Source organism: Mesoplodon densirostris, chromosome 11 (genome assembly GCF_025265405.1).
Source record: "Mesoplodon densirostris isolate mMesDen1 chromosome 11, mMesDen1 primary haplotype, whole genome shotgun sequence".
In the NCBI taxonomy this organism is placed as follows: domain Eukaryota; kingdom Metazoa; phylum Chordata; class Mammalia; order Artiodactyla; family Ziphiidae; genus Mesoplodon; species Mesoplodon densirostris.
Window position 1 is genome coordinate 48,721,974 of NC_082671.1, and position 18,944 is coordinate 48,740,917.

At 41.6% G+C, this 18,944-nt stretch overlaps 1 protein-coding gene across 4 annotated transcripts in view; it reads left to right on the forward strand.

Moving 5' to 3' along the window:
• Positions 1 to 18,549, forward strand: part of SLC11A2 (solute carrier family 11 member 2) — a 53,157-nt gene extending 34,608 nt beyond the window's left edge. For all 4 annotated transcript variants that reach the window (XM_060111713.1, XM_060111712.1, XM_060111716.1 and 1 more), the window contains 12 exons: positions 740 to 846; positions 1,585 to 1,655; positions 1,763 to 1,830; positions 3,270 to 3,425; positions 4,310 to 4,468; positions 5,301 to 5,387; positions 6,265 to 6,384; positions 6,539 to 6,688; positions 7,247 to 7,320; positions 7,940 to 8,093; positions 9,917 to 9,970; positions 15,854 to 18,549. In XM_060111713.1, the coding sequence (XP_059967696.1) occupies positions 740 to 846; positions 1,585 to 1,655; positions 1,763 to 1,830; positions 3,270 to 3,425; positions 4,310 to 4,468; positions 5,301 to 5,387; positions 6,265 to 6,384; positions 6,539 to 6,688; positions 7,247 to 7,320; positions 7,940 to 8,093; positions 9,917 to 9,970; positions 15,854 to 15,934 (1,281 nt within the window). In that variant the 3' untranslated portion in view covers positions 15,935 to 18,549. The remainder of the gene's footprint in view (positions 1 to 739; positions 847 to 1,584; positions 1,656 to 1,762; positions 1,831 to 3,269; positions 3,426 to 4,309; positions 4,469 to 5,300; positions 5,388 to 6,264; positions 6,385 to 6,538; positions 6,689 to 7,246; positions 7,321 to 7,939; positions 8,094 to 9,916; positions 9,971 to 15,853) is intronic.
• Positions 18,550 to 18,944: the final 395 nt, after the last annotated feature.

Genomic DNA, 18,944 nt, shown 5'->3' on the forward strand with positions numbered 1-18,944 from the left:
AACAAAACAAAACCTTGATACTTTATCATGTCTTTTAGCTTCTCTTTCTTCCTGTATCTTAGCAGTTGTTTTTTGTGACCTATCTTTTGGGTAGTAGGTACCTGGAGGTGTTTTTTTTTTTTTTTTTCCTGGCCTCAGTGAACCAGCACTACCTAACTGCTTTCTGCCGGATGATTGGACCAGATTAGTTCCCAGAGTTTGTTACAGGACACCCGATTCCAACCACTTGGCCCCGAGTCCCTTTGTATATTTGTCTTTTTTACTTGCTTGTGCATTACTACATTAAGGAGGACTCCAACCTTTTCATGCTTGTTTTGTCTCTTCAGCTATGGTCAGGATAGATATTTTCTTCTGCAGCATTTCTATACTCTCCTGAACAATATTTTGACCATCTTAGCATCCATATTTTCCCCTAAGACTTTTCAGGATTGTTTTCAGGCAAAAAATTAAGTGGAAATAATGGATGGAAATTCCATTCTTCTGTCAAGTGGAAAAGAAGGAGAAAAAAATTGGAGTCAGCCACTGCCCTGACCTTGACTCACAGTCTCTGCCACATAGAAGCAGTCTGGTCTTCTCCAGCAAGGGGCCAAGTGGAGCTGAGTTGTGGTACTTTATCTCTAGACCGAAAGCTTTTAAAGGACTGTTTATGGATCAGTGCCAAAATGTGAATTCCAAACTATGGGGGAAGTTCTTAGAAATGATTAATTAGAACCATATCTTTCTGCTGTTTGGTGTTTAGGTTCCACGAATTATCCTGTGGCTGATGGTGGAGTTGGCTATCGTTGGCTCAGATATGCAAGAAGTTATTGGCTCTGCTATTGCCATCAATCTCCTCTCTGTAGGAAGGTGAGGGGTTTTTCTCTAGAAAGTAATCAATGTTTTGCTAGATTTCCAAGCAAGTGTAAAATCAAAAACCCAACTCATTTTCAATTTTCAAGATTCAACTCAAGTATCAATACTTTTTCTGTGGAACCTTTCTGGAACCACCTTCTCTCTTGGCAAATGTAGGTTCTATATCTTCCATGTTCTTATGTTGGGTCATGAGACCCAACACACCCTTTATTATTCAGGGTGTGGCAGTGTGTATTACAATTAATTTGTATGTCAGTTTATCCCACTACACAAGTGAGCTCCTTGAGAGATAAGACCCATACTTTTCAGCTTTGTATCCTGGTTGTCTGAAATAGTAGACAAAGTTTGAATGAATGTGTTATTTTTATTTTTTTGTGGTATGTGGGCCTCTCACTGATGTGGCCTCTCCCGTTGTGGAGCACAGGCTCCGGACACGCAGGCTCAGCGGCCATGGCTCACAGGCCCAGCCGCTCCACAGCATGTGGGATCTTCCTGGACCGGGGCACGAACCCGTGTCCCCTGCATTGGCAGGCGGACTCTCAACCACTGCGCCACCAGGGAAGCCCTGAATGTGTTATTTTACTTGGTGCTGTGCCTGGCCTCCTGTCACTGTTCCCTTTTCCCTAAGTCCTTGCTCCTCCAAGTGTTGTATAGCTGGAGAGCTGTTGGGAAGAAGTGTTTCTCAGTGTTTCTTTTCTTTCCTTTAATCTCCATTTCTTATCTCTGTCCTAGGGTCCCGCTGTGGGGTGGAGTTCTTATCACCATTGCAGATACCTTTGTATTTCTCTTTTTGGACAAATATGGTAAGCAGAGTGGGAATGGAGGGGTCAGTCAAAGGAGCTGCTTTCCATGACGTGGCTGATGGGGAAGTCTGCCTTCTGTGAGCTCACTGCTGCATTTTCTCCCTTAGGCTTGCGGAAGCTAGAAGCATTTTTTGGTTTTCTCATCACTATTATGGCCCTCACATTTGGATATGAGGCAAGTGTTACAGGCTGTTCATTAGCTTTTTAAAGCAATTTTTTTCCCTTTTATTATGAAAGACAGTATTTGTTAACAAAAAGCCAAATTCAGTCCTGGGCAAATTTGGAAGGAATAAGAGGTAGCAAAGACTAGTGTCCAGGAAGGCCTGCAGGGACTCCTAGGTCAAAAATGATTAGAATTTCTAGGACTTCGCAGACTAGACTCCCTGGTTCCAAGTTGGCCATCCCAACAACAGAACAGCCTTGGAGAGGGTTAAGGAAGGGATTGCAGGGTTATTCTTGGCTGTTACCTTAGAGGGATTCTGTTTTTGTTCATCCTGGTTGATAATAACTGCAGCTTGGACTTCCTCTGTAATGCAGCAGTTAATAAACTATAGGGGATATAGTGCATGTTTCCCGGTTTGTCCCCCAACCCAGATACTCCATTGGGTTAACCCTAACCCTACTGTTATATGCATCTACAGTAATAGCACCTTTCTATGTCCAATTGTTATAAACTGATTTCTGCTTATTGACCTAGCTAAACTTTTTTAAAAAAATTAATTTATTTATGGCTGCGTTGGATCTTCACTGCTGCACATGGGTTTTCTCTAGTTGCGGCGAGCAGGGGCTACTCTTCATTGCGGTGCGCAAGCTTCTTACTGTGGTGGCTTCTCTTCTTGCGGAGCACGGGCTCTAGGCACATGGGCTTCAGTAATTGTGGCACGCGGGCTCAGTAGTTGTGGCGCACAGGCTTAGTTGCTCCACGGCATGTGGGATCTTCCTGGACCAGTGCTCGAACCCGTGTCCCCTGCATTGGCAGGCGGATTCTTAACCACTGTGCCACCAGGGAAGTCCCTGGCTTAGCAAACTTTTAAAAATCCATCTACTCTGTGAGTAAATGATACAGCTTGGTCTAAGGCTTCCAAGAGAAATGCCGAACCAGGAAAAAGTGTGTATGAGAAGTGTTTCTGAATGAGTCTCAGCAGACGCTAGTGGCAAACATAAGTGATTTTTATATACATAGGTGAACACAGAAGCATGATTAGTGTGGGTAATCAAGAATTGACTCTGTATTCTTGGGTGTGTCTCACAGGAGTTACTGTGAAGCTAATATCAATAAGGCCCTTAGTAGCCATTTTATTTCTTTAGAGTATTAATTACATTCTCTACACATCTATTTTGTTTATCTAAAATATGATGTGAAATATCTGGATACCCCAGTCCTAAATTCTCTGACCTTGTACTACTTGGTTTTTTTGGATGGTTCTGTATTCCTCATTTCCTATGTAGTTGTTGATGAAGGGTTTTTTTTTTTAAATTTTTTTAATTTAATTTAATTTTTTTATTTGATGAAGGGGTTTAAGGAGTAAAGGTTGCAGAGTGTTCCCTAGCACTGTGTTACTCCCCTGGTCTCATATTCCAGTAAAGGCTAATAGCTCTTCGGTTGGTATGTAGTATGTTACAGTGAAACCCAGCCAGACCCAGGTCCTCAAAGGCATGTTCGTGCCATCCTGTTCAGGCTGTCATACCTCACAGATCGAGCAGGCTGTGGGCATCGTGGGTGCTGTTATCATGCCACACAACATGTACCTGCATTCTGCTTTAGTCAAGGTAAGCAAGACCCATATCTCAGTGGCCTGTGTAGTTCATGGGATCTTTTCCTTTGGTTGCAAGGGACACACACTTAGTTTACAACTGTTAGAGCCCTGAAGGAGCAAGATGTTTTTCCACAGTTGGACTCCACACACTTGGACTCTGTTTTAATCACCAAGGTGACCAGAGATAACTGACCCCATAAAGAAGGGACTAAAGTCCTTCTTCTTTTTTTTTTTTTTTGCGGTACGCGGGCCTCTCACTGCTGTGGCCTCTCCCGTTGCGGAGCACAGGCTCTGGACACGCAGGCTCAGCGGCCATAGCCCACGGGCCCAGCCGCTCCGTGGCATGTGGGATCCTCCCGGACCGGGGCACAAACCCGTGTCCCCCGCATCGGCAGGTGGACCCTCAACCACTGCGCTACCAGGGAAGCCCCCTAAAGTCCTTCTTAAAAGGTCTGAAGGTGCACCGTGTCTCTGTGTTTAAATCTCAAAAGCCTGAGTGGCTTCGTGGAGATCTGGAGGAAAGAGCCCAACCTGGCTTTTACCAGTTAGTCCAACACAATAGTTTGCTGGGAGATTTCAGAGACCTTTGTAATTAAGGTTATCTACCCATTAGGTCTGAAATCAGGTTGTTTTTGTAGGTCAGTGGTTCTTGCAGCCACAGTAACTGAGAGCTCAGCAGTCACTCGGTCACTTTTCCCTGTTTGGGGATGTGTGGTATCATCAAAGGGTCATGGAGTTCTTACTCAGTGAACCAGGATGTAAGCAGAGTCTCTCACATTTTATGTGGTCAGTTGTTTGCCCTCTAGGTCTTTCAGCTGACTCCAAACTCATGAAATATTATAAGGAAACTTGTTCCAACTAGTCAAAAAAATGACCATTGCTGTTATCTCTCTCTAGTCCAGACAGGTAGACCGAGCCAATAAGGAGGAAGTTCGGGAAGCCAATAAGTACTTTTTCATTGAATCCTGCATTGCTCTTTTTGTTTCCTTTATCATCAACGTCTTTGTCGTCTCAGTCTTTGCTGAAGCATTTTTTGAGAAAACCAACGAGCAGGTGGTGAGTAAGCCAGGGTCCTGGGTGGTAGTGAATGTGAGGGTAAAGAGGAGGCTGGATTGGGGTAGGAAAAGGTGACAGTGACTTAGAGCTCAGGGAAAATAGATCTCAAGCCTCCATGCTGCTCACTAAATCACTGCACTAGTCGTGGTTTACAGTCTGGGGGCTGTGACCAAGCCTAGACCCATCTTTCCAAGCTTTTGACAGGGAAGGGAGCTTGCCTCAGACAAAGATTGCCTCATGCTATTATTGGTGGCTTCATGCCTGTTTGTCTCTTTGTCATCCCCTTTTGTTTCCTGCTTACCAACTACTAGCCACTTGCCAGTTCTGCCATTTGGTGGTGACAGGTTGGGAGGAGCCAACAAACAGAAAACAGAAACTGTGGCTACATAGACTGTCTTGTCCTTTTGAATTCTCTGTCATCTTGATTCCTGATGGCCTATCTAGTTTTGATCACTACTTTCTTATCTATAGGACCTCTGACTCCTGGCTCTGCTTTGACTAAGGACTCCCTATTCTGGATGTCCTCTCATATCTGAAGCCTTCTTAAGGGCCCTCGCCTCCTGTCGTCATTTAAAATGACCCAGCATTCATGTATTACCATGCACACTCTAACTCAGTAAATGTTTTTGATGGCATGGGGGTGTAGAAAGATTATGGAGGAAGACCTCAAGTGACGTTGCAGCCCGTCTCTGCCCTTATCACAGCCTGTGTCCAGTGTCTTGCCTCCAGCATCCATCTCTTGGGTGACCTGTGTATAATCTGTAGGAGAGAGCTTCTTGTCTGGGTGCTGGCCTCAGAAGTAAAAGTTGTTCCTAAACTGCTTTGGTTCCAGGTTGAAGTCTGTAGAAATACCAGCAGTCCCCATACTCATCTTTTTCCTGACGATAACTCAACACTGGCTGTGGACATCTACAAAGGGGTAAACCTATTCAGATTTCTGATCTTTGCTCCTAAATCAGTATTCTTAGCATAGTATCTGGTCTCTTCTGTGGATTCACTTCAGAGCTCAGCATATCTTCTCTGGAGTGTGTTTTTTTCAGAGGTCCAGATGCCGGACAAGCCTTTTGGGTTACGTGGAAGGGAATAGAAGATCAGCTGAAAAGATGAATTGTATCAGCAATTCCCAAACTTGTGTTGATAGTATATTGTTCTATAGGACGTTAATTGGGGTGACTAAAGAAAGTGTTCCTGGTGGTCCTGGTGGTCCAGTGGTCAGGACTCCATGCTCTCTCTGCCGAGGGCCTGGCTTCAATCCCTGTTCAGGGAACTAAGATCCCATAAGCCGCACGGGGTGGCCAAAAGGAGAGAAAGTGTTCCTAGTAAAGTGGTGGTCTTTACTGGGGCCTCTCTGTCCCTTTTATGCTGGTTACATTGTGAACCTCCAACAGTAGAATATATAGTATGTAGCATTTGCAAAATTTATTTGAGCTCTCTCTTCATTCCTCTTACCATCTTGCAGAATAGGGTGTTAAGGAATTTAATTTGGGAAGTGTTGTGGACTTTTTTTTTTTTTTAATAGTTAAGGTATAGGTTGAGGATAAAGGCTTTAGGAGCCTAGAGAAGAGAAGGGACTAGGCTGAGGAGAAATAAAGGTCCCTCCAGCAGAATTTAGGTTGAAAGCCTCTAGAATGGGGTCAGGACCTAAGTCTAGCTTCTGTTACAGTGCCCAGCACAGCGCTTGATATAGGTAGGTGCGTAGCCAGGAAGAGGGAGAAACGTCGCAGAGGAGTGCTATTTGGAGTGTTGTCTCAAGTGGTCTTTGACACAAACATATCTTTCTCCCTTGCCTCTCCCAGGGTGTTGTGCTGGGGTGTTACTTCGGGCCTGCTGCACTCTACATCTGGGCAGTGGGGATCCTGGCTGCAGGACAGAGCTCCACCATGACAGGAACCTACTCTGGCCAGTTTGTCATGGAGGTACCTGCTGTTTGGACTGGGATAGACTAGAGGAAGAGGACATTGCCCTTTTGTTTCTTCTTAATCCCATGTATCTAAGGTCTTCCTGAACCTCCCTAGACCTTTTTCTGTGTCCTATGCCAGACATTCATCCTGTTTCTGTGTTTCCTTCTAGGGATTCCTGAACCTAAAGTGGTCACGCTTTGCCCGAGTGATGCTGACCCGCTCTATTGCCATCATCCCCACTCTGCTTGTTGCTGTCTTCCAAGATGTAGAGCATCTGACAGGGATGAATGACTTCCTGAATGTTCTTCAGAGCTTACAAGTGAGGAGGGAGCTGGGGAAACTCACATCCCGTTGAGTCAGGCAGCATTTTTTATTGCCCTTAGTTACCAAGCCTAGTGCTGCATGCTGGGGAAAATTCAGATGAAGAGAGAGGCACAGTCTTGGTCTATAGCAAATGCGTATGAAATCCCTGTCATCTAAAAGGCTTTTAGAAAGGGCTGGGTTTTTAAGCTTGGTTTTTTTTTTTGAGTGGGAATTATAAGCTATAATTACACATAGAACACAAAATTATTGTTCGTTAATCCAAGCAAACATTAAATAATGTATAGGACACTGCTAGATTTTATGGAGATTAAGAAGACGAGGCAGATACAAATTTTGTATCTGACACTATGTATAAGACACTATGCTCATAATTGACGCTAGGTTAGTGACACCTCTACACATTTCCACATAATGCATGTTGGAATGATAGGGATAATTTCTCATGGAGTAGCTGAGGCAGGGTCTGTGTTTCCCTTTTGCTAACAGGGCTACTCTCCGGGGTGATACAAGGACCCCCAGTGGCCCTATCTGATCTTAGGTTTTTCTTTTCCAGCTTCCCTTTGCTCTCATACCCATCCTCACGTTTACGAGCTTGCGGCCGGTAATGAGTGAGTTTGCCAATGGAATGTGAGTGTTCTTCTTTTAGTTCCCCAAATATATATGGGGGAAGGGTATCTTCATCAAACAGGCCAGTCAGAAAATAAGTCATAGGGGAACTATATGCTTTGAGAGGTGATTGCTAAAGCTGCCCCCTTGGTCTTTGACTTAGAATATGGACACTGTGAATGTAACAAAGGAGGGCAAGCACAGTTTTCATTTCTGGGGGAAATTTTTCAGTTTTTAGGGCTTTAACTCTTTAGCTTCAGCCACTGAAGTTTAAAGCACCTTAATTCCATGTTAAATGATCTTGATGAGAAAGGCATGAGCTAATACCTTTTATATACATCTTTAAAGGACATGGTGTATTTGAAATGACTTGTTACACCTCTAGGGACTCGTGACTTTTTGCATTTTCAGGGACTTAAATAATACGGGTTATTTGATAGTGTTTTTTTCCCCCTCTTTCTCCCTATCATTATGTAACTTTGGCTCATTTAACCTAATCTGGGACATAAGAACCACTTTTCAGTTCATTTTGAAATGCCTCTTAACTCCTGTCCTGTGTACCCCAAAAGAGACAGTGTCTTTTTATGTTTGTGGACAGGTTGGGCTATTCCACCAATAATTGTGTTGTTTCTTTTTACAGAGGCTGGAGGATTGCAGGCGGTATCTTGGTCCTTATTGTCTGTTCCATCAACATGTACTTTGTCGTGGTTTATGTCCAGGAACTAGGGCACGTGGCATTGTATGTGGTGGCTGCTGTGGTCAGCATAGCTTATCTGAGCTTTGTGTTTTACTTGGTAAGTCCATTTGGGAGGGGGCAGGGGCATATAGGTATCAGGGTGGTCGAGGTGTGGCTAACACTCAGAAATGAAAGGACCTGAAAGAGTTGTTAAACCAGCTGTGATTAAACAATATTTTTAACCATAAAATTTACCTTGGTTCCTAAGAGCTATCATTTTTTAATTTCTGTCACTTCTGTCTGGTTTCCATTCTTAATAATTCCTAACAAGAGAGCGTAGTATGTTTGAAGAACTAAAAGAAGATCAGCAGTGTAGAAAGTAGAGAGTGGTACGAGATGGGATTGGAGAAGGGAGCTGTGGAGTGTGATTTCCAATCTTTGGAGAGCAGCACATGTGGGTTCACAGCCCTGCCCAGCTCTGCTACTTAATAGTTATCCAATAAGGATGTAAGTAAATGGTGATATTCTCTCATTGAGTTATTCTAGAGTTATTTTAAAATGATGGTTATAAAATATAGCTACACAGAAAAGGAATGCAAAATTGTGTATACCTAGATAATCAAAAAAATTTTCAAAAGTCCAGAGTAAATTATGTAAAAATAGTAATAGTTGTTGTCTTAGGCTGGTGGGATTATGGATATATTCTTTTCTCTATTTTCCAGATCTTCTGTAACATTACTTATATTAATGAAAAGCAGCTACAGCAACAACAAATCCACCTCCCTATTCTACACACGTTTCTCTGAAAAACACAGGAGTTGAGGATTAGGGACAGCAAACTTTATACCATGTCTGCTACAGAGAATGGCAGGGATGGAGGGTGGAAACCACTGCTCATCTTTATAACACTTACCTAGTCCCCATGCCAATGTCTGCTACAGGTTATGTACTTGATTGAGAAAATCATTTTAGTGAATATTGAAAAATTATGCCCTGGATGGATATATCCCTTCTTTTTTCCTCCCCAGTAAACCATGGGCACGCTAAGATTGTGCTGACTATGATATAGGGACTTATTCCAAGGAAACCCAAGTAACTGAGTATGTCCTTGACAGAAACTGTTTTAAAAATTTGCTATAGAACTTAAGGGAATCCTTCCTTCATGCAAATTGGTTATGAAGGTGCCGAGTTCTCAGTCAGCCTAAGACTACTGAGATTGTTGAAGACCCATTTTTTAAAATAAATTTGTTTGTTTGTTTGTCTGTTTATGGCTGCATTGGGTCTTCGTTGCTATGTGCGGGCTTTCTCTAGTTGTGGCGAACGGTGGCTACTCTTCCTTGTGGTGTGTGGGCTTCTCATTGTGGTGGCTTCTCTTGTTGTGGAGCACAGGCTCTAGGCGTGCAGGCTTCAGTAGCTGTGGCATGAGGGCTCAGTAGTTGTGGCTCCTGGGCTCTAGAGCACAGACTCAGTAGTTGTGGCACACGGGCTTAGTTGCTCCACGACATGTGGGATCTTCCTGGACCAGGGCTCGAACCCGTGTCCCCTGCATTGGCAGGTGGATTCTCAACCACTGTGCCACCAGGGAAGTCCCTGAAGACCCATATTTAAGGCTTAGGGCTGATTCTAGAGTGAATTACTACTGTTTAGCTCCAAAACGTATACTTATAGAGCAGCTCAGGAGACTATAGCAGTTGTATTAGCCAGTCAGTCATTCCCCCATCATGAGGAATGGGGTAGGACTGAAGAAAAGTGGTCTTCAGGGAACTCTCCCAGTCAGCTAAAAGAAACAAACCAAACACAAAGCAGTAGGAACAGAGGGAACTCAGTATTGAAAGTAGTATGGCAAAAGAGGTTTGTATCTGAGCAGTGCAATGTAGGCAGTCATGGGTAAGAGGGCTCTTCAGAGAGGTTGGTGAATGATGACTGTATTTTCTCTTTCAGGGTTGGCAATGTTTGATTGCACTGGGCATGTCCTTCCTGGACTGTGGGCACACGGTAAGCATCTCTAAAGTCCTGCTGACCGACGGAGCCACCAGTGGCTATACTAAGTAAACACTGGGTCAGTCTGTCTGTCTTCCACAGGTAGCCATCAGAGCCAGTGTGTTGCTATGGTTTACTGTGTGAACATAGCCAAAAGTATGTGCTGTTGCACAGACTGCATTTAGGACTCAACTGTTTGTTGGGAAAGGCTTTGCATATGTGTTTGAAAGAAGCCATTATTTTTCTTCCTGACCTCCTAACTTGGGAACTGGATAAGGTAGGGTCCTTGAAAAGCTGACATCTGCTGCTCTCAAACAACACTAAACTCTTTAGCTGCCCAAGGGCCAGCTTGTTTTACCTTTCTGAGAGATAATCATCTGTGCATGATTCTTAACAAGACTGACTATATGTTAAAAAAATGTATTTGGAAAATGTAGTAAATTTTTCATGATACAAAGTACAGAATGGGTATGCAAGTTTTGTTTATCAAAAGATAATGGATTTTAAAAGGCTGAGAAATACCTTCCTTATGCATACCCTTTGAATTATTTTAATTAAAAAAAAATAAAATCTCAACTAGGGTGGTTTGATCCATTTGAAATATAAAATTATGAGATATCTACCTCTATCAGGTTCAGGATTCTTTTAACTTATTTTCACTTTAAATTTCTCTGGATGTTAAGAGGGGTGAGAAAGCATAAAGAAGATGGTAAATGGACAGATAGCAAAACTCACCTGTAGGTGGTGGTTACTCATCTCATTTGAAAATCACTTCGACGATTTTCCTCAGAGACTGAAAGCTTATCGAAATTTTCTTGGGAGTTCTAATTTTAATAACTTTCATGTTAGTACCAAGCTTTCCTGATGGTATTTCTTCTTGAGCACTTAGAGTCATGAAACCTTCACCTTCCTCCTCCAGGAGGGTGGTGATAGAGATGGTAGTGCTTATGCACTGATGTTCTCATGAGACTTTGGGGTGAGGAGAAAAACTTGAAAGAAGAAGAGCCATCTGTTTTATTCCTAAAAGCCACCTTCTACCAGAATCGTCACCTTTTTCTGAAGCATGCCCAAGACGACTTGCAAGGCAATCTCAGGAGCTCTGGATCTAAAGGTTGCAAAGCTCGCTCGCTCTCAGCAAGTCCTTAGGTATCACTATGGTTACAAAGATCTCTCAGCAGGGTTGTGCTGGGCTACCTTTCTTCAGCCATTCCCTCAGAGGGAAAAACTTTGAGACCAGATGGTGGAGCTCTGGAATCAGAGGAAATGGGTCCCTTCAGCATGCAGCTGCTGCTCTTCAGCCACTTCTGACATGTTTACATGTGGAGCCCGAGACTATGTGATTATCTCAAACCAGATCACATTTGTCTGATGGAGATAAATAATCAAGTCTTTTATAGCCACTGACTTGGAGAGAATAGTAATGGGAATGGCATTGAAGGACTTTTCATTTTTGGTGTTTTCCTTCTGGAGTCCTTGTTGATTGATGTTCTCTGTTCACCTGAGCTCCTAAAGGCATTATTGCCGATACTTTGTACACAGTTAAAAGCATAGACTGAATGGACTGTCTTTTATATGGCATTAAGGGTAAACTACTGTGTTTCACTGACCATACCTTTATCTCAGCCCCTCCAGTGATACAGCACAGGATCATGAGAGACAAATTTCCCTAACTGTCCCTCCTCATACCCCTCCCTCTCCCCTACCATCATTCCCCAAACTGGCATAAGAGCATACTGAAGATATCAGGGACTGACATCTTAGGCTCTTGTCTGGCTGCTGTAGGTGCGGGCCACACTGACAAAATTCTTTGTAAAGACACTACAGTAACATTTACCTTTGCCCTCAGTCTGGGTGAGTCCAGTCAGTCTCAGATTCACAAATATTTAGAAGCCCAGGTAAAAGCTGCTAGTTTTCTTTGAAAAGTTATATATATGACTTGCAATGATGGAAAATTTCTTCCCAGTTAAATGGCATTTTATATCAGTGTGTGTGTAGTATTATTCAGTGTTAAAAACACTCCCATACTGTATTCCACTTGATCCTCTCAGATAGAAAGTGTACTTTCTTGTCAGCCAGTACTTTGGGTACAGTAAACAATGTTTAGGACTGAAGTCTTCCAGTGCCAGCATGTGCGGTATGTTTGTGTGGAATGTTTAAGGATATACAATTGTATTTCATGTAAACTGGTCCTTGTTCTCCATAAATGTGGCATGAAATAATTGTGCTGCTGCAGCATACTGGGGATTAACAGGGATGGGAAAGAGCTGCAGTTTGGCTCCTGTGAGGTCCTGCTAGTGGTTTTAGGAGTGATTACAGCAAGTTTTTAGTGATCATTTAACAATATGTAAACTTGGTTTGTAATTAAAAAGTTTTTTTTCCTTTTTCCAATTTGGTTTCCTGGGTATTTTTTTAACTTTGAAAATACTTTATTAATGGGGCGTCAACCACTTTGAAATATTGAAACATCAACTACCACCTGGAATGACATACTAAACTCACACTGTTAGTGATTTTTCTCTTTAGAAGAGAGAGACAAATACAGTTGATCTCTGGACAACCCAGGGTTGGGGCACTGACCCTCCATGGAATAAAAAATCTCTGTAAAATTTATAGTTGGGCTTTCATGTTTATAGTCGGCCCTTCATGTCCAGTGTTCCTCCGAATCTGTGGTTCCGCATTCTCAGATTCAACCTGCCTTGGGTGTCATGTAGTACTGTAGTATTTACCACTGGGGAAAAAAATCCATGTATGAGTGGACTCACGCAGTTCAAATTCATGTCGTTTAAGGCTCAACATAGGTTTAGTTCCCAGGAGACTTGATGAATTGCAGACACCAAACACTAATTTCTATTACCCACTTAGTCAGATAGTTTTGCCATTGCTAAAGGTTACATCATTACCATATTTAAAGTTGAAAAAACATTGTCATCTGGCCTTTTTCTGCTCTAAGCTGAACATTTCTCTATCTGTAGTCTTGTTTCACCATTGAGGTCTTTTATATTCTGTATATGCTGCCAATAAAAAGTATGAGTATTTGAAAAGAGAAACCAAAATTGTTTAGGTTAAAAATGAAAGCATTTTGGCAGACCTGATATATATGGAAATATTGGCGCCGTTTAATAAAAACAAAGACAGAGCTCAGACACAGTAAACTACTAGCCTTGTCACCAAACACATGGCAGGAAAATCTAAGTCAGCACTTAATTTGTTTCAAGAGTGTCACTAGAACTTCATTTTCCCTTTCTCTGTTGCAAGCTTTCCCTGTCTGTCTTACAGGAGCTGAATACTGTAAGTAGCACCATAGAAGTTATCTGGCAATTTTATTCTCCATGTTGTCCTTCCTCATTTAGCTCTCCCTTCTAACTTTGTTTTTGTTTAAATCTTTTTTTTTTTTTTTTTTTTTTTTTTGCCTTGCTGCGTGGCTTACGGGGTCTCAGTTCCACTCGGGCCCATGGCAGTGAAAGCCCAGAATCCTAACCACTAGGCCACCAGGGAACTCCTTACTTTGGATTTAATTTCAGAACTAAAATAGGATGCATAACAATTTGAAGATCCTGATTTGAGATATTTCCTTTAGCTCTGCCCTCTGGAGTACTTTCTGTTCCTTCCTTGGATAGGACCAATGAATCCAAATGTGTCACCTTCTCTTGGCACCTTGGCTTTTGAATGTTAAAAATGACTAACACACTGCTATGTGCTAGTCAGGGTCTTTGCACTCATATGATCTCATGTAATTCTTATAACAAGAGGATCAGCCTCTATATAGATAAGGCAACTGAAGGACCAAAAAGTAAAATAATACATCACTAAAAAGTGGGCAATTGGCATTTCAACTTGACTAGCTTAATTCCAGAGCTCACATCATCATTACCAATCATCCTATGTAATATATAGTATACACTTCATGCGCAGTTAAGACACCAAGCTTTGGTGTCTAGCAGCACCAAGAACAGCAACATATCAAAGATACTTTGCTTGATACTCTGATTAGTGCTAGAATATGTTTTAGATCAAAAGCTGCCAACTGGTAGGCTAATTTTGTTTGGCCTGTGCTAAATTTTAAAAAGTACCTGAATGCTTTTTGAGGTAGGTGTGGAAAATGGGCAGGGCCCTCTATGATCCTACCCCAGCAATAACTAAGGACTAATAGTTTATTCATTTGCATACCTCTCTGCCCTTGAAAGGTTTAGCCAATTCCTGTGCAATTTACCCCATCTCTTAGTGCCTCCGAGCAATATGACAAACTTCTCCAATGAAGGAGTGCTCTCTACTAAGTCATCTAAGTGATACAACCTGGAGGTCATGGGACTAAAAATGCAACCCTTGTTTTCTACATAATGAAGAAGCTCAGCACCTTAGCTCACTTGAGAAAAGACTGCAGTGAATTGTCAGTGTATCTGACAATCACTCTTGGTTACTAAAACTTGAGTCATAAGACCCTAAAGTGAGTAAGCAAGCTGAAGTCTGAAGTGCTGTTCTGCCCTAAGGCCAGTGTGACTCAGTCATTTCCTAGCCCACTAGTTGAGAATAGTTTTATCTTGGGCTCTATTTAGTTTCATCTTCACACAGTCATCACAAGCTTGTGAGGTATACAGGGCAATTTGTAATGTGTTAAAAAATTATTGAAGACTGGAACTTCCCTGGTGGTCCAGTGGTTAAGACTCCGCACTTCCACTGCAGGGGGCGCAGGTTCGATCCCTGGTTGGGGAACTAAGATCCCGCATGCTGCGTGGCACAGCAATTACTGAAGACTAACATGAGATAGCTTATTAACGTACTTGACATTTTCAAATGTAGCATTTATTCCCATTTTACAAATAAGTAGGATAAGGCTCCAGAAAGATACATGACTTGCTCAAGGTCATAGGAAGTGGCAGAGTTGGAGCTTGACCCCAACTCCAGTTCCTTTTCCACTATGTAATAGAAACATTTTCTTTCTATGAATTTATAGTGTGCATTCGGCATCCTGAGCACTCATATGATTTCATTTAATTCTTATAACAAAAGGATCAGCCTCTATACATGTGAGGCAACTGATAGGCCAAAAAGAGTTTGTTGTTGACAAGGGGCAACAACATTCCTAAAACTCCAAGTAATAACAGTAGGGCTAAAAGGAGACTCAGTGATTGTCCCATGGTGAATTCGGAGGAAAGAAAAAGTAAGATACAACTTCACAGATGCCAACACAAACCATCTGGATTCAGGTCTCCAGGGGTGGGTCTGACAACGTGTTTTAAAAGCAACAGAAGTGATTCTAATTCAGCCTGATAAACGTTTGGGATCAGTAGCTCATCTCTTCTCTTAGTACATGCCATTTTGTTTTTTTTAATGAAAGGCTTTGCTTTCCTCATGTGCCAAAGGATAATAGGGCCCAGATAATAGGGTCAGGATTTAGATTATTTGCAATTTGATTTCTTTTTTTTTGACCGTGCTGGGCAGCTTGTGGGATCTTAGTTCCCCGACCAGGGATTGAACCTGCTCTCTCAGCAGTAAAAGCCTGGAGTCCTGAGCACTGGGCAGCCAGAAAATTCCCTGAAATTTTATTTCTAACACACTTGGTATTAAAGTACAAAAGCTCGCACTGCGTTTGCTCTTAATATCCTGGTCAGAAACAATCATCCTGAGGCAGAGTGTGTCGCAAGAATAGTCAAAGTGCAAATTTTCCTGAGGGCATTCGGTACTATCTCAATCTTTAACTATTTCGGCTCCTAGCAATTATTTTATATACAATAAACCATTCATGTATCTGTAAGCCATTTCTTTTCTGAAATGAAAGTCTATATAGCAGAACTGAAAAAAGACCTACATTGATATGCTGATTATAGGTACTTAAATGCCAAATTCAATATTTAAATACTTGCAAATCAGTCTAACCCTTTTCCATCTTTTTGTCCTCAGTACCTACGTCTGGGATTGACAGTTCAGCCTGAACTCTACCTTCTGAACACCGTGGATGCTGACTCACTTGTGTCTAGATGACTGACAGCCTGAGAGACTCTATAGGACCCACTTTCTCTTAGTCCTTGTGTGCCAAGTGTCCTGTTAACGTATCTCTGTTAGTTCAGTGGTGAGTTTTGTTCAACCATTTTGAGCAAAAGGCAAAGATTTCCTCATGGGACGGGTGTTAAAAGCTGACAGCTTTAAGTGTAGGTCAGAGACCCGCAGAGTCCTGCAACTGCCAGAGTTAAATTTTTAGCCTATGATGGTCACACACCCCTATGGGCTTGTGTCTTGACTTATGGAATTTTAAAAGTATATATGTGTGTATGTTTAGGTAAACCTGAACATATCAGTTTGGGTAGAGTTTTAAAGTTATATAAAAATGATAGATCTTTTGTATTTTTTTAACAAATGTTGCTCAGATAAATCAGATATTTATTTTGTCTGGATCGCAAGTGACAAAGGAAAAGGAGCACTGTTCTTTTTCAGAGTGAACTGGTCAAGCTGACTTACTTTTAAAGTGATACTTGACTATAGCCAGTTAAATTTCACTTTGATTTTTATTAACCAAACCTTGGTAACTACTGATACTGGCACATCATTTCCAAAGAAAACACTTCTTCTATTCGGCATATTTAATCCTGGTTGTCGGTGTGCTTTGTGATTGTTATTTTATTTGTTGCTTTTCTTCTTTTTTTTTTTTTTTTTTTTTGCTGTACGCGGGCCTCTCACTGTTGTGGCCTCCCCCATTGCGGAGCACAGGCTCCGGACGCACAGGCCCAGCGGCCATGGCTCACGGGCCCAGCCTCTCCGCGGCATGTGGGATCTTCCCAGACCGGGGCACGAACCCATATCCCCTGCATCGGCAGGCGGACTCTCAACCACTGCGCCACCAGGGAAGCCCTTGTTGCTTTTCTTGAGTTTTTTTCAGAGATATGATAGTATTTACCAAAGAGCTTAATGCCTACAAACAGGATCCAGAAATCACACTTAAACCAATGATCAGTTTTCCCTGCTGCATTGTAACTCAGCCCATTCTAGCATTTAAGTTGTAGGTATAAAAAGAATTCTAACATTTAACTTTGTAAGTCCCAACAGAAGATAATGGAGGTATTAGTTTTCTTTCTGATGTGTGTATAGTCCCACCATGTCTTTTCTTCGCACTTTTCCCATTAACACTCCAAACACCATTTCTAGGTCCAAAGTCTATTTCCCGGAGTGGCTAATATTTCTAATGCTGACTCTCCTAGGGAATGCTAAGCGTTTTAAGTTATATATACCAAGTATAATAGTATGAGATGAGAACTAGACTGGGACTTGGAAGATTTGTCCACATGTCACAAGCTGCCTGCCTACATGTGGCTTATAAATATTTTTTGACCCCCTCTTCCTAACCAGGGTTTTTTTTTTCCATAAAATTTTTATAATAAAACATTTAATATTTAAAACTTGAAAGTTTCTGCATAACGATCTGATTGAAAAGTCAGAAGATTTTCAACAGTGGGCCCACGTTCCTTCACGGAAGTGCAGTTGGCTTGAACTGAATGGCAGCTATCCATTTTTTTTTTTTTTTTACATCTTTATTGGAGTGTAATTGCTTTACAATGGTGTGTTAGTTTCTGCTGTATAACAAAGTGAATCAGCTATACATATACATATATCCCCATATCTCCTCTCTCTTGCGTCTCCCTCCCACCCTCCCTATCCCACCCCTCTAGGTGGTCACAAAGCACCGAGCTGATCTCCCTGTGCTATGCAGCTGCTTCACACTAGCTATCTATTTTACATTTGGTAGTGTTATATAAGTCCATGCCCAGCTATCCATTTTTAATGGAATATACTCCAGGGTGGCATCCATGCCTTCTTTCATTTCCTTCCAGCCCCAAAGGCATTGAGTTTGCAAACCCTGCAGCCTTTGTGTGTTTGAGCATCACTTTTCTCTTTCAGCATAAAAATTAAATATCCAACCTCTCTGCCTTATTTTATTTTTTTTCTGCCTTATTTTAAAACTTAGCACCTTTCAATAAGACTTAAAAAAATCCAGACAGTGCCTATGTTCACTTATAATGATTTGATCCTCTAAGTGGCAGGGATTTTTTCCAAGATGATACTTTCAAATTCCCTCATTTCTACTTCATGGCCCTTGAAACTTCTGATAAGAGGGGCAGCCTTGCAACCTAGGTTAGAGACCTTCTGATCTCAAAAATGAAACTGAGTTAACGCCACTTACCAGCTTTTACTTGAAAAAGCGACTTAAAAAATGAGTTTCAGTGTTTTGGTTTCTTTATACAGAGACAGCAATCTAGATGAATCAGTTTGTTGGATTTTCCTCCCTCCATGGGCAATTTCATTTCTCAGTAGTTTCACTACCAGAGAATATTTGGAGAAAGCAAAAAAAAAGCAAAAAAAAAAAAATCCTGTTTTGCAACTAATAAAAAGATAAGGTGGTTGGTTAAACAGAGATGAAGTACTTGAGGGGTTTCTGTAGCTTTTCTCCATTCTTTAACTGTATGTTACTAGGAACAGACTAGAATTTACAAAAATTTATAAGTATACCCCTCAGGTCATGTAACTCCTGTAATCAGAAAATTTGATAATAAAGCAAATTGAATCATGCTAAAACCAGTAGAGAAGATTGATGTCTAAAGAGTGAGTCTTGGGTAAAGTTTTATGCTAAGTTAAGAATATTTAATTATTCTTCAATTTATGATTTACAAATCTGGATTTCTATGTTATGTGCTTATATAGATATTAATATAGTCAATCTTTTTTTTTTGGCCGTGCTGTGCAGCATGTGGGATCTTAGCTCCCCAACCAGGGATTGAACCCTCGCCCCCTGCAGTGGAAGTGTGGAGGCTTAACCTCTGGATCGCCAGGGAAATCCCAATATATTCAATCTTAAGATTAACCTAGATGCATATACTCACTCAGTTCCTGGGGTTTAACACTGTGGAGTCAATTTTTTAAAAGGATGTTCTGACAGTGTATACCCAGAATGTTAGAAAAATGCAATTAAATAATTGTTACTGAGCAGCTGCTGCTACCTACC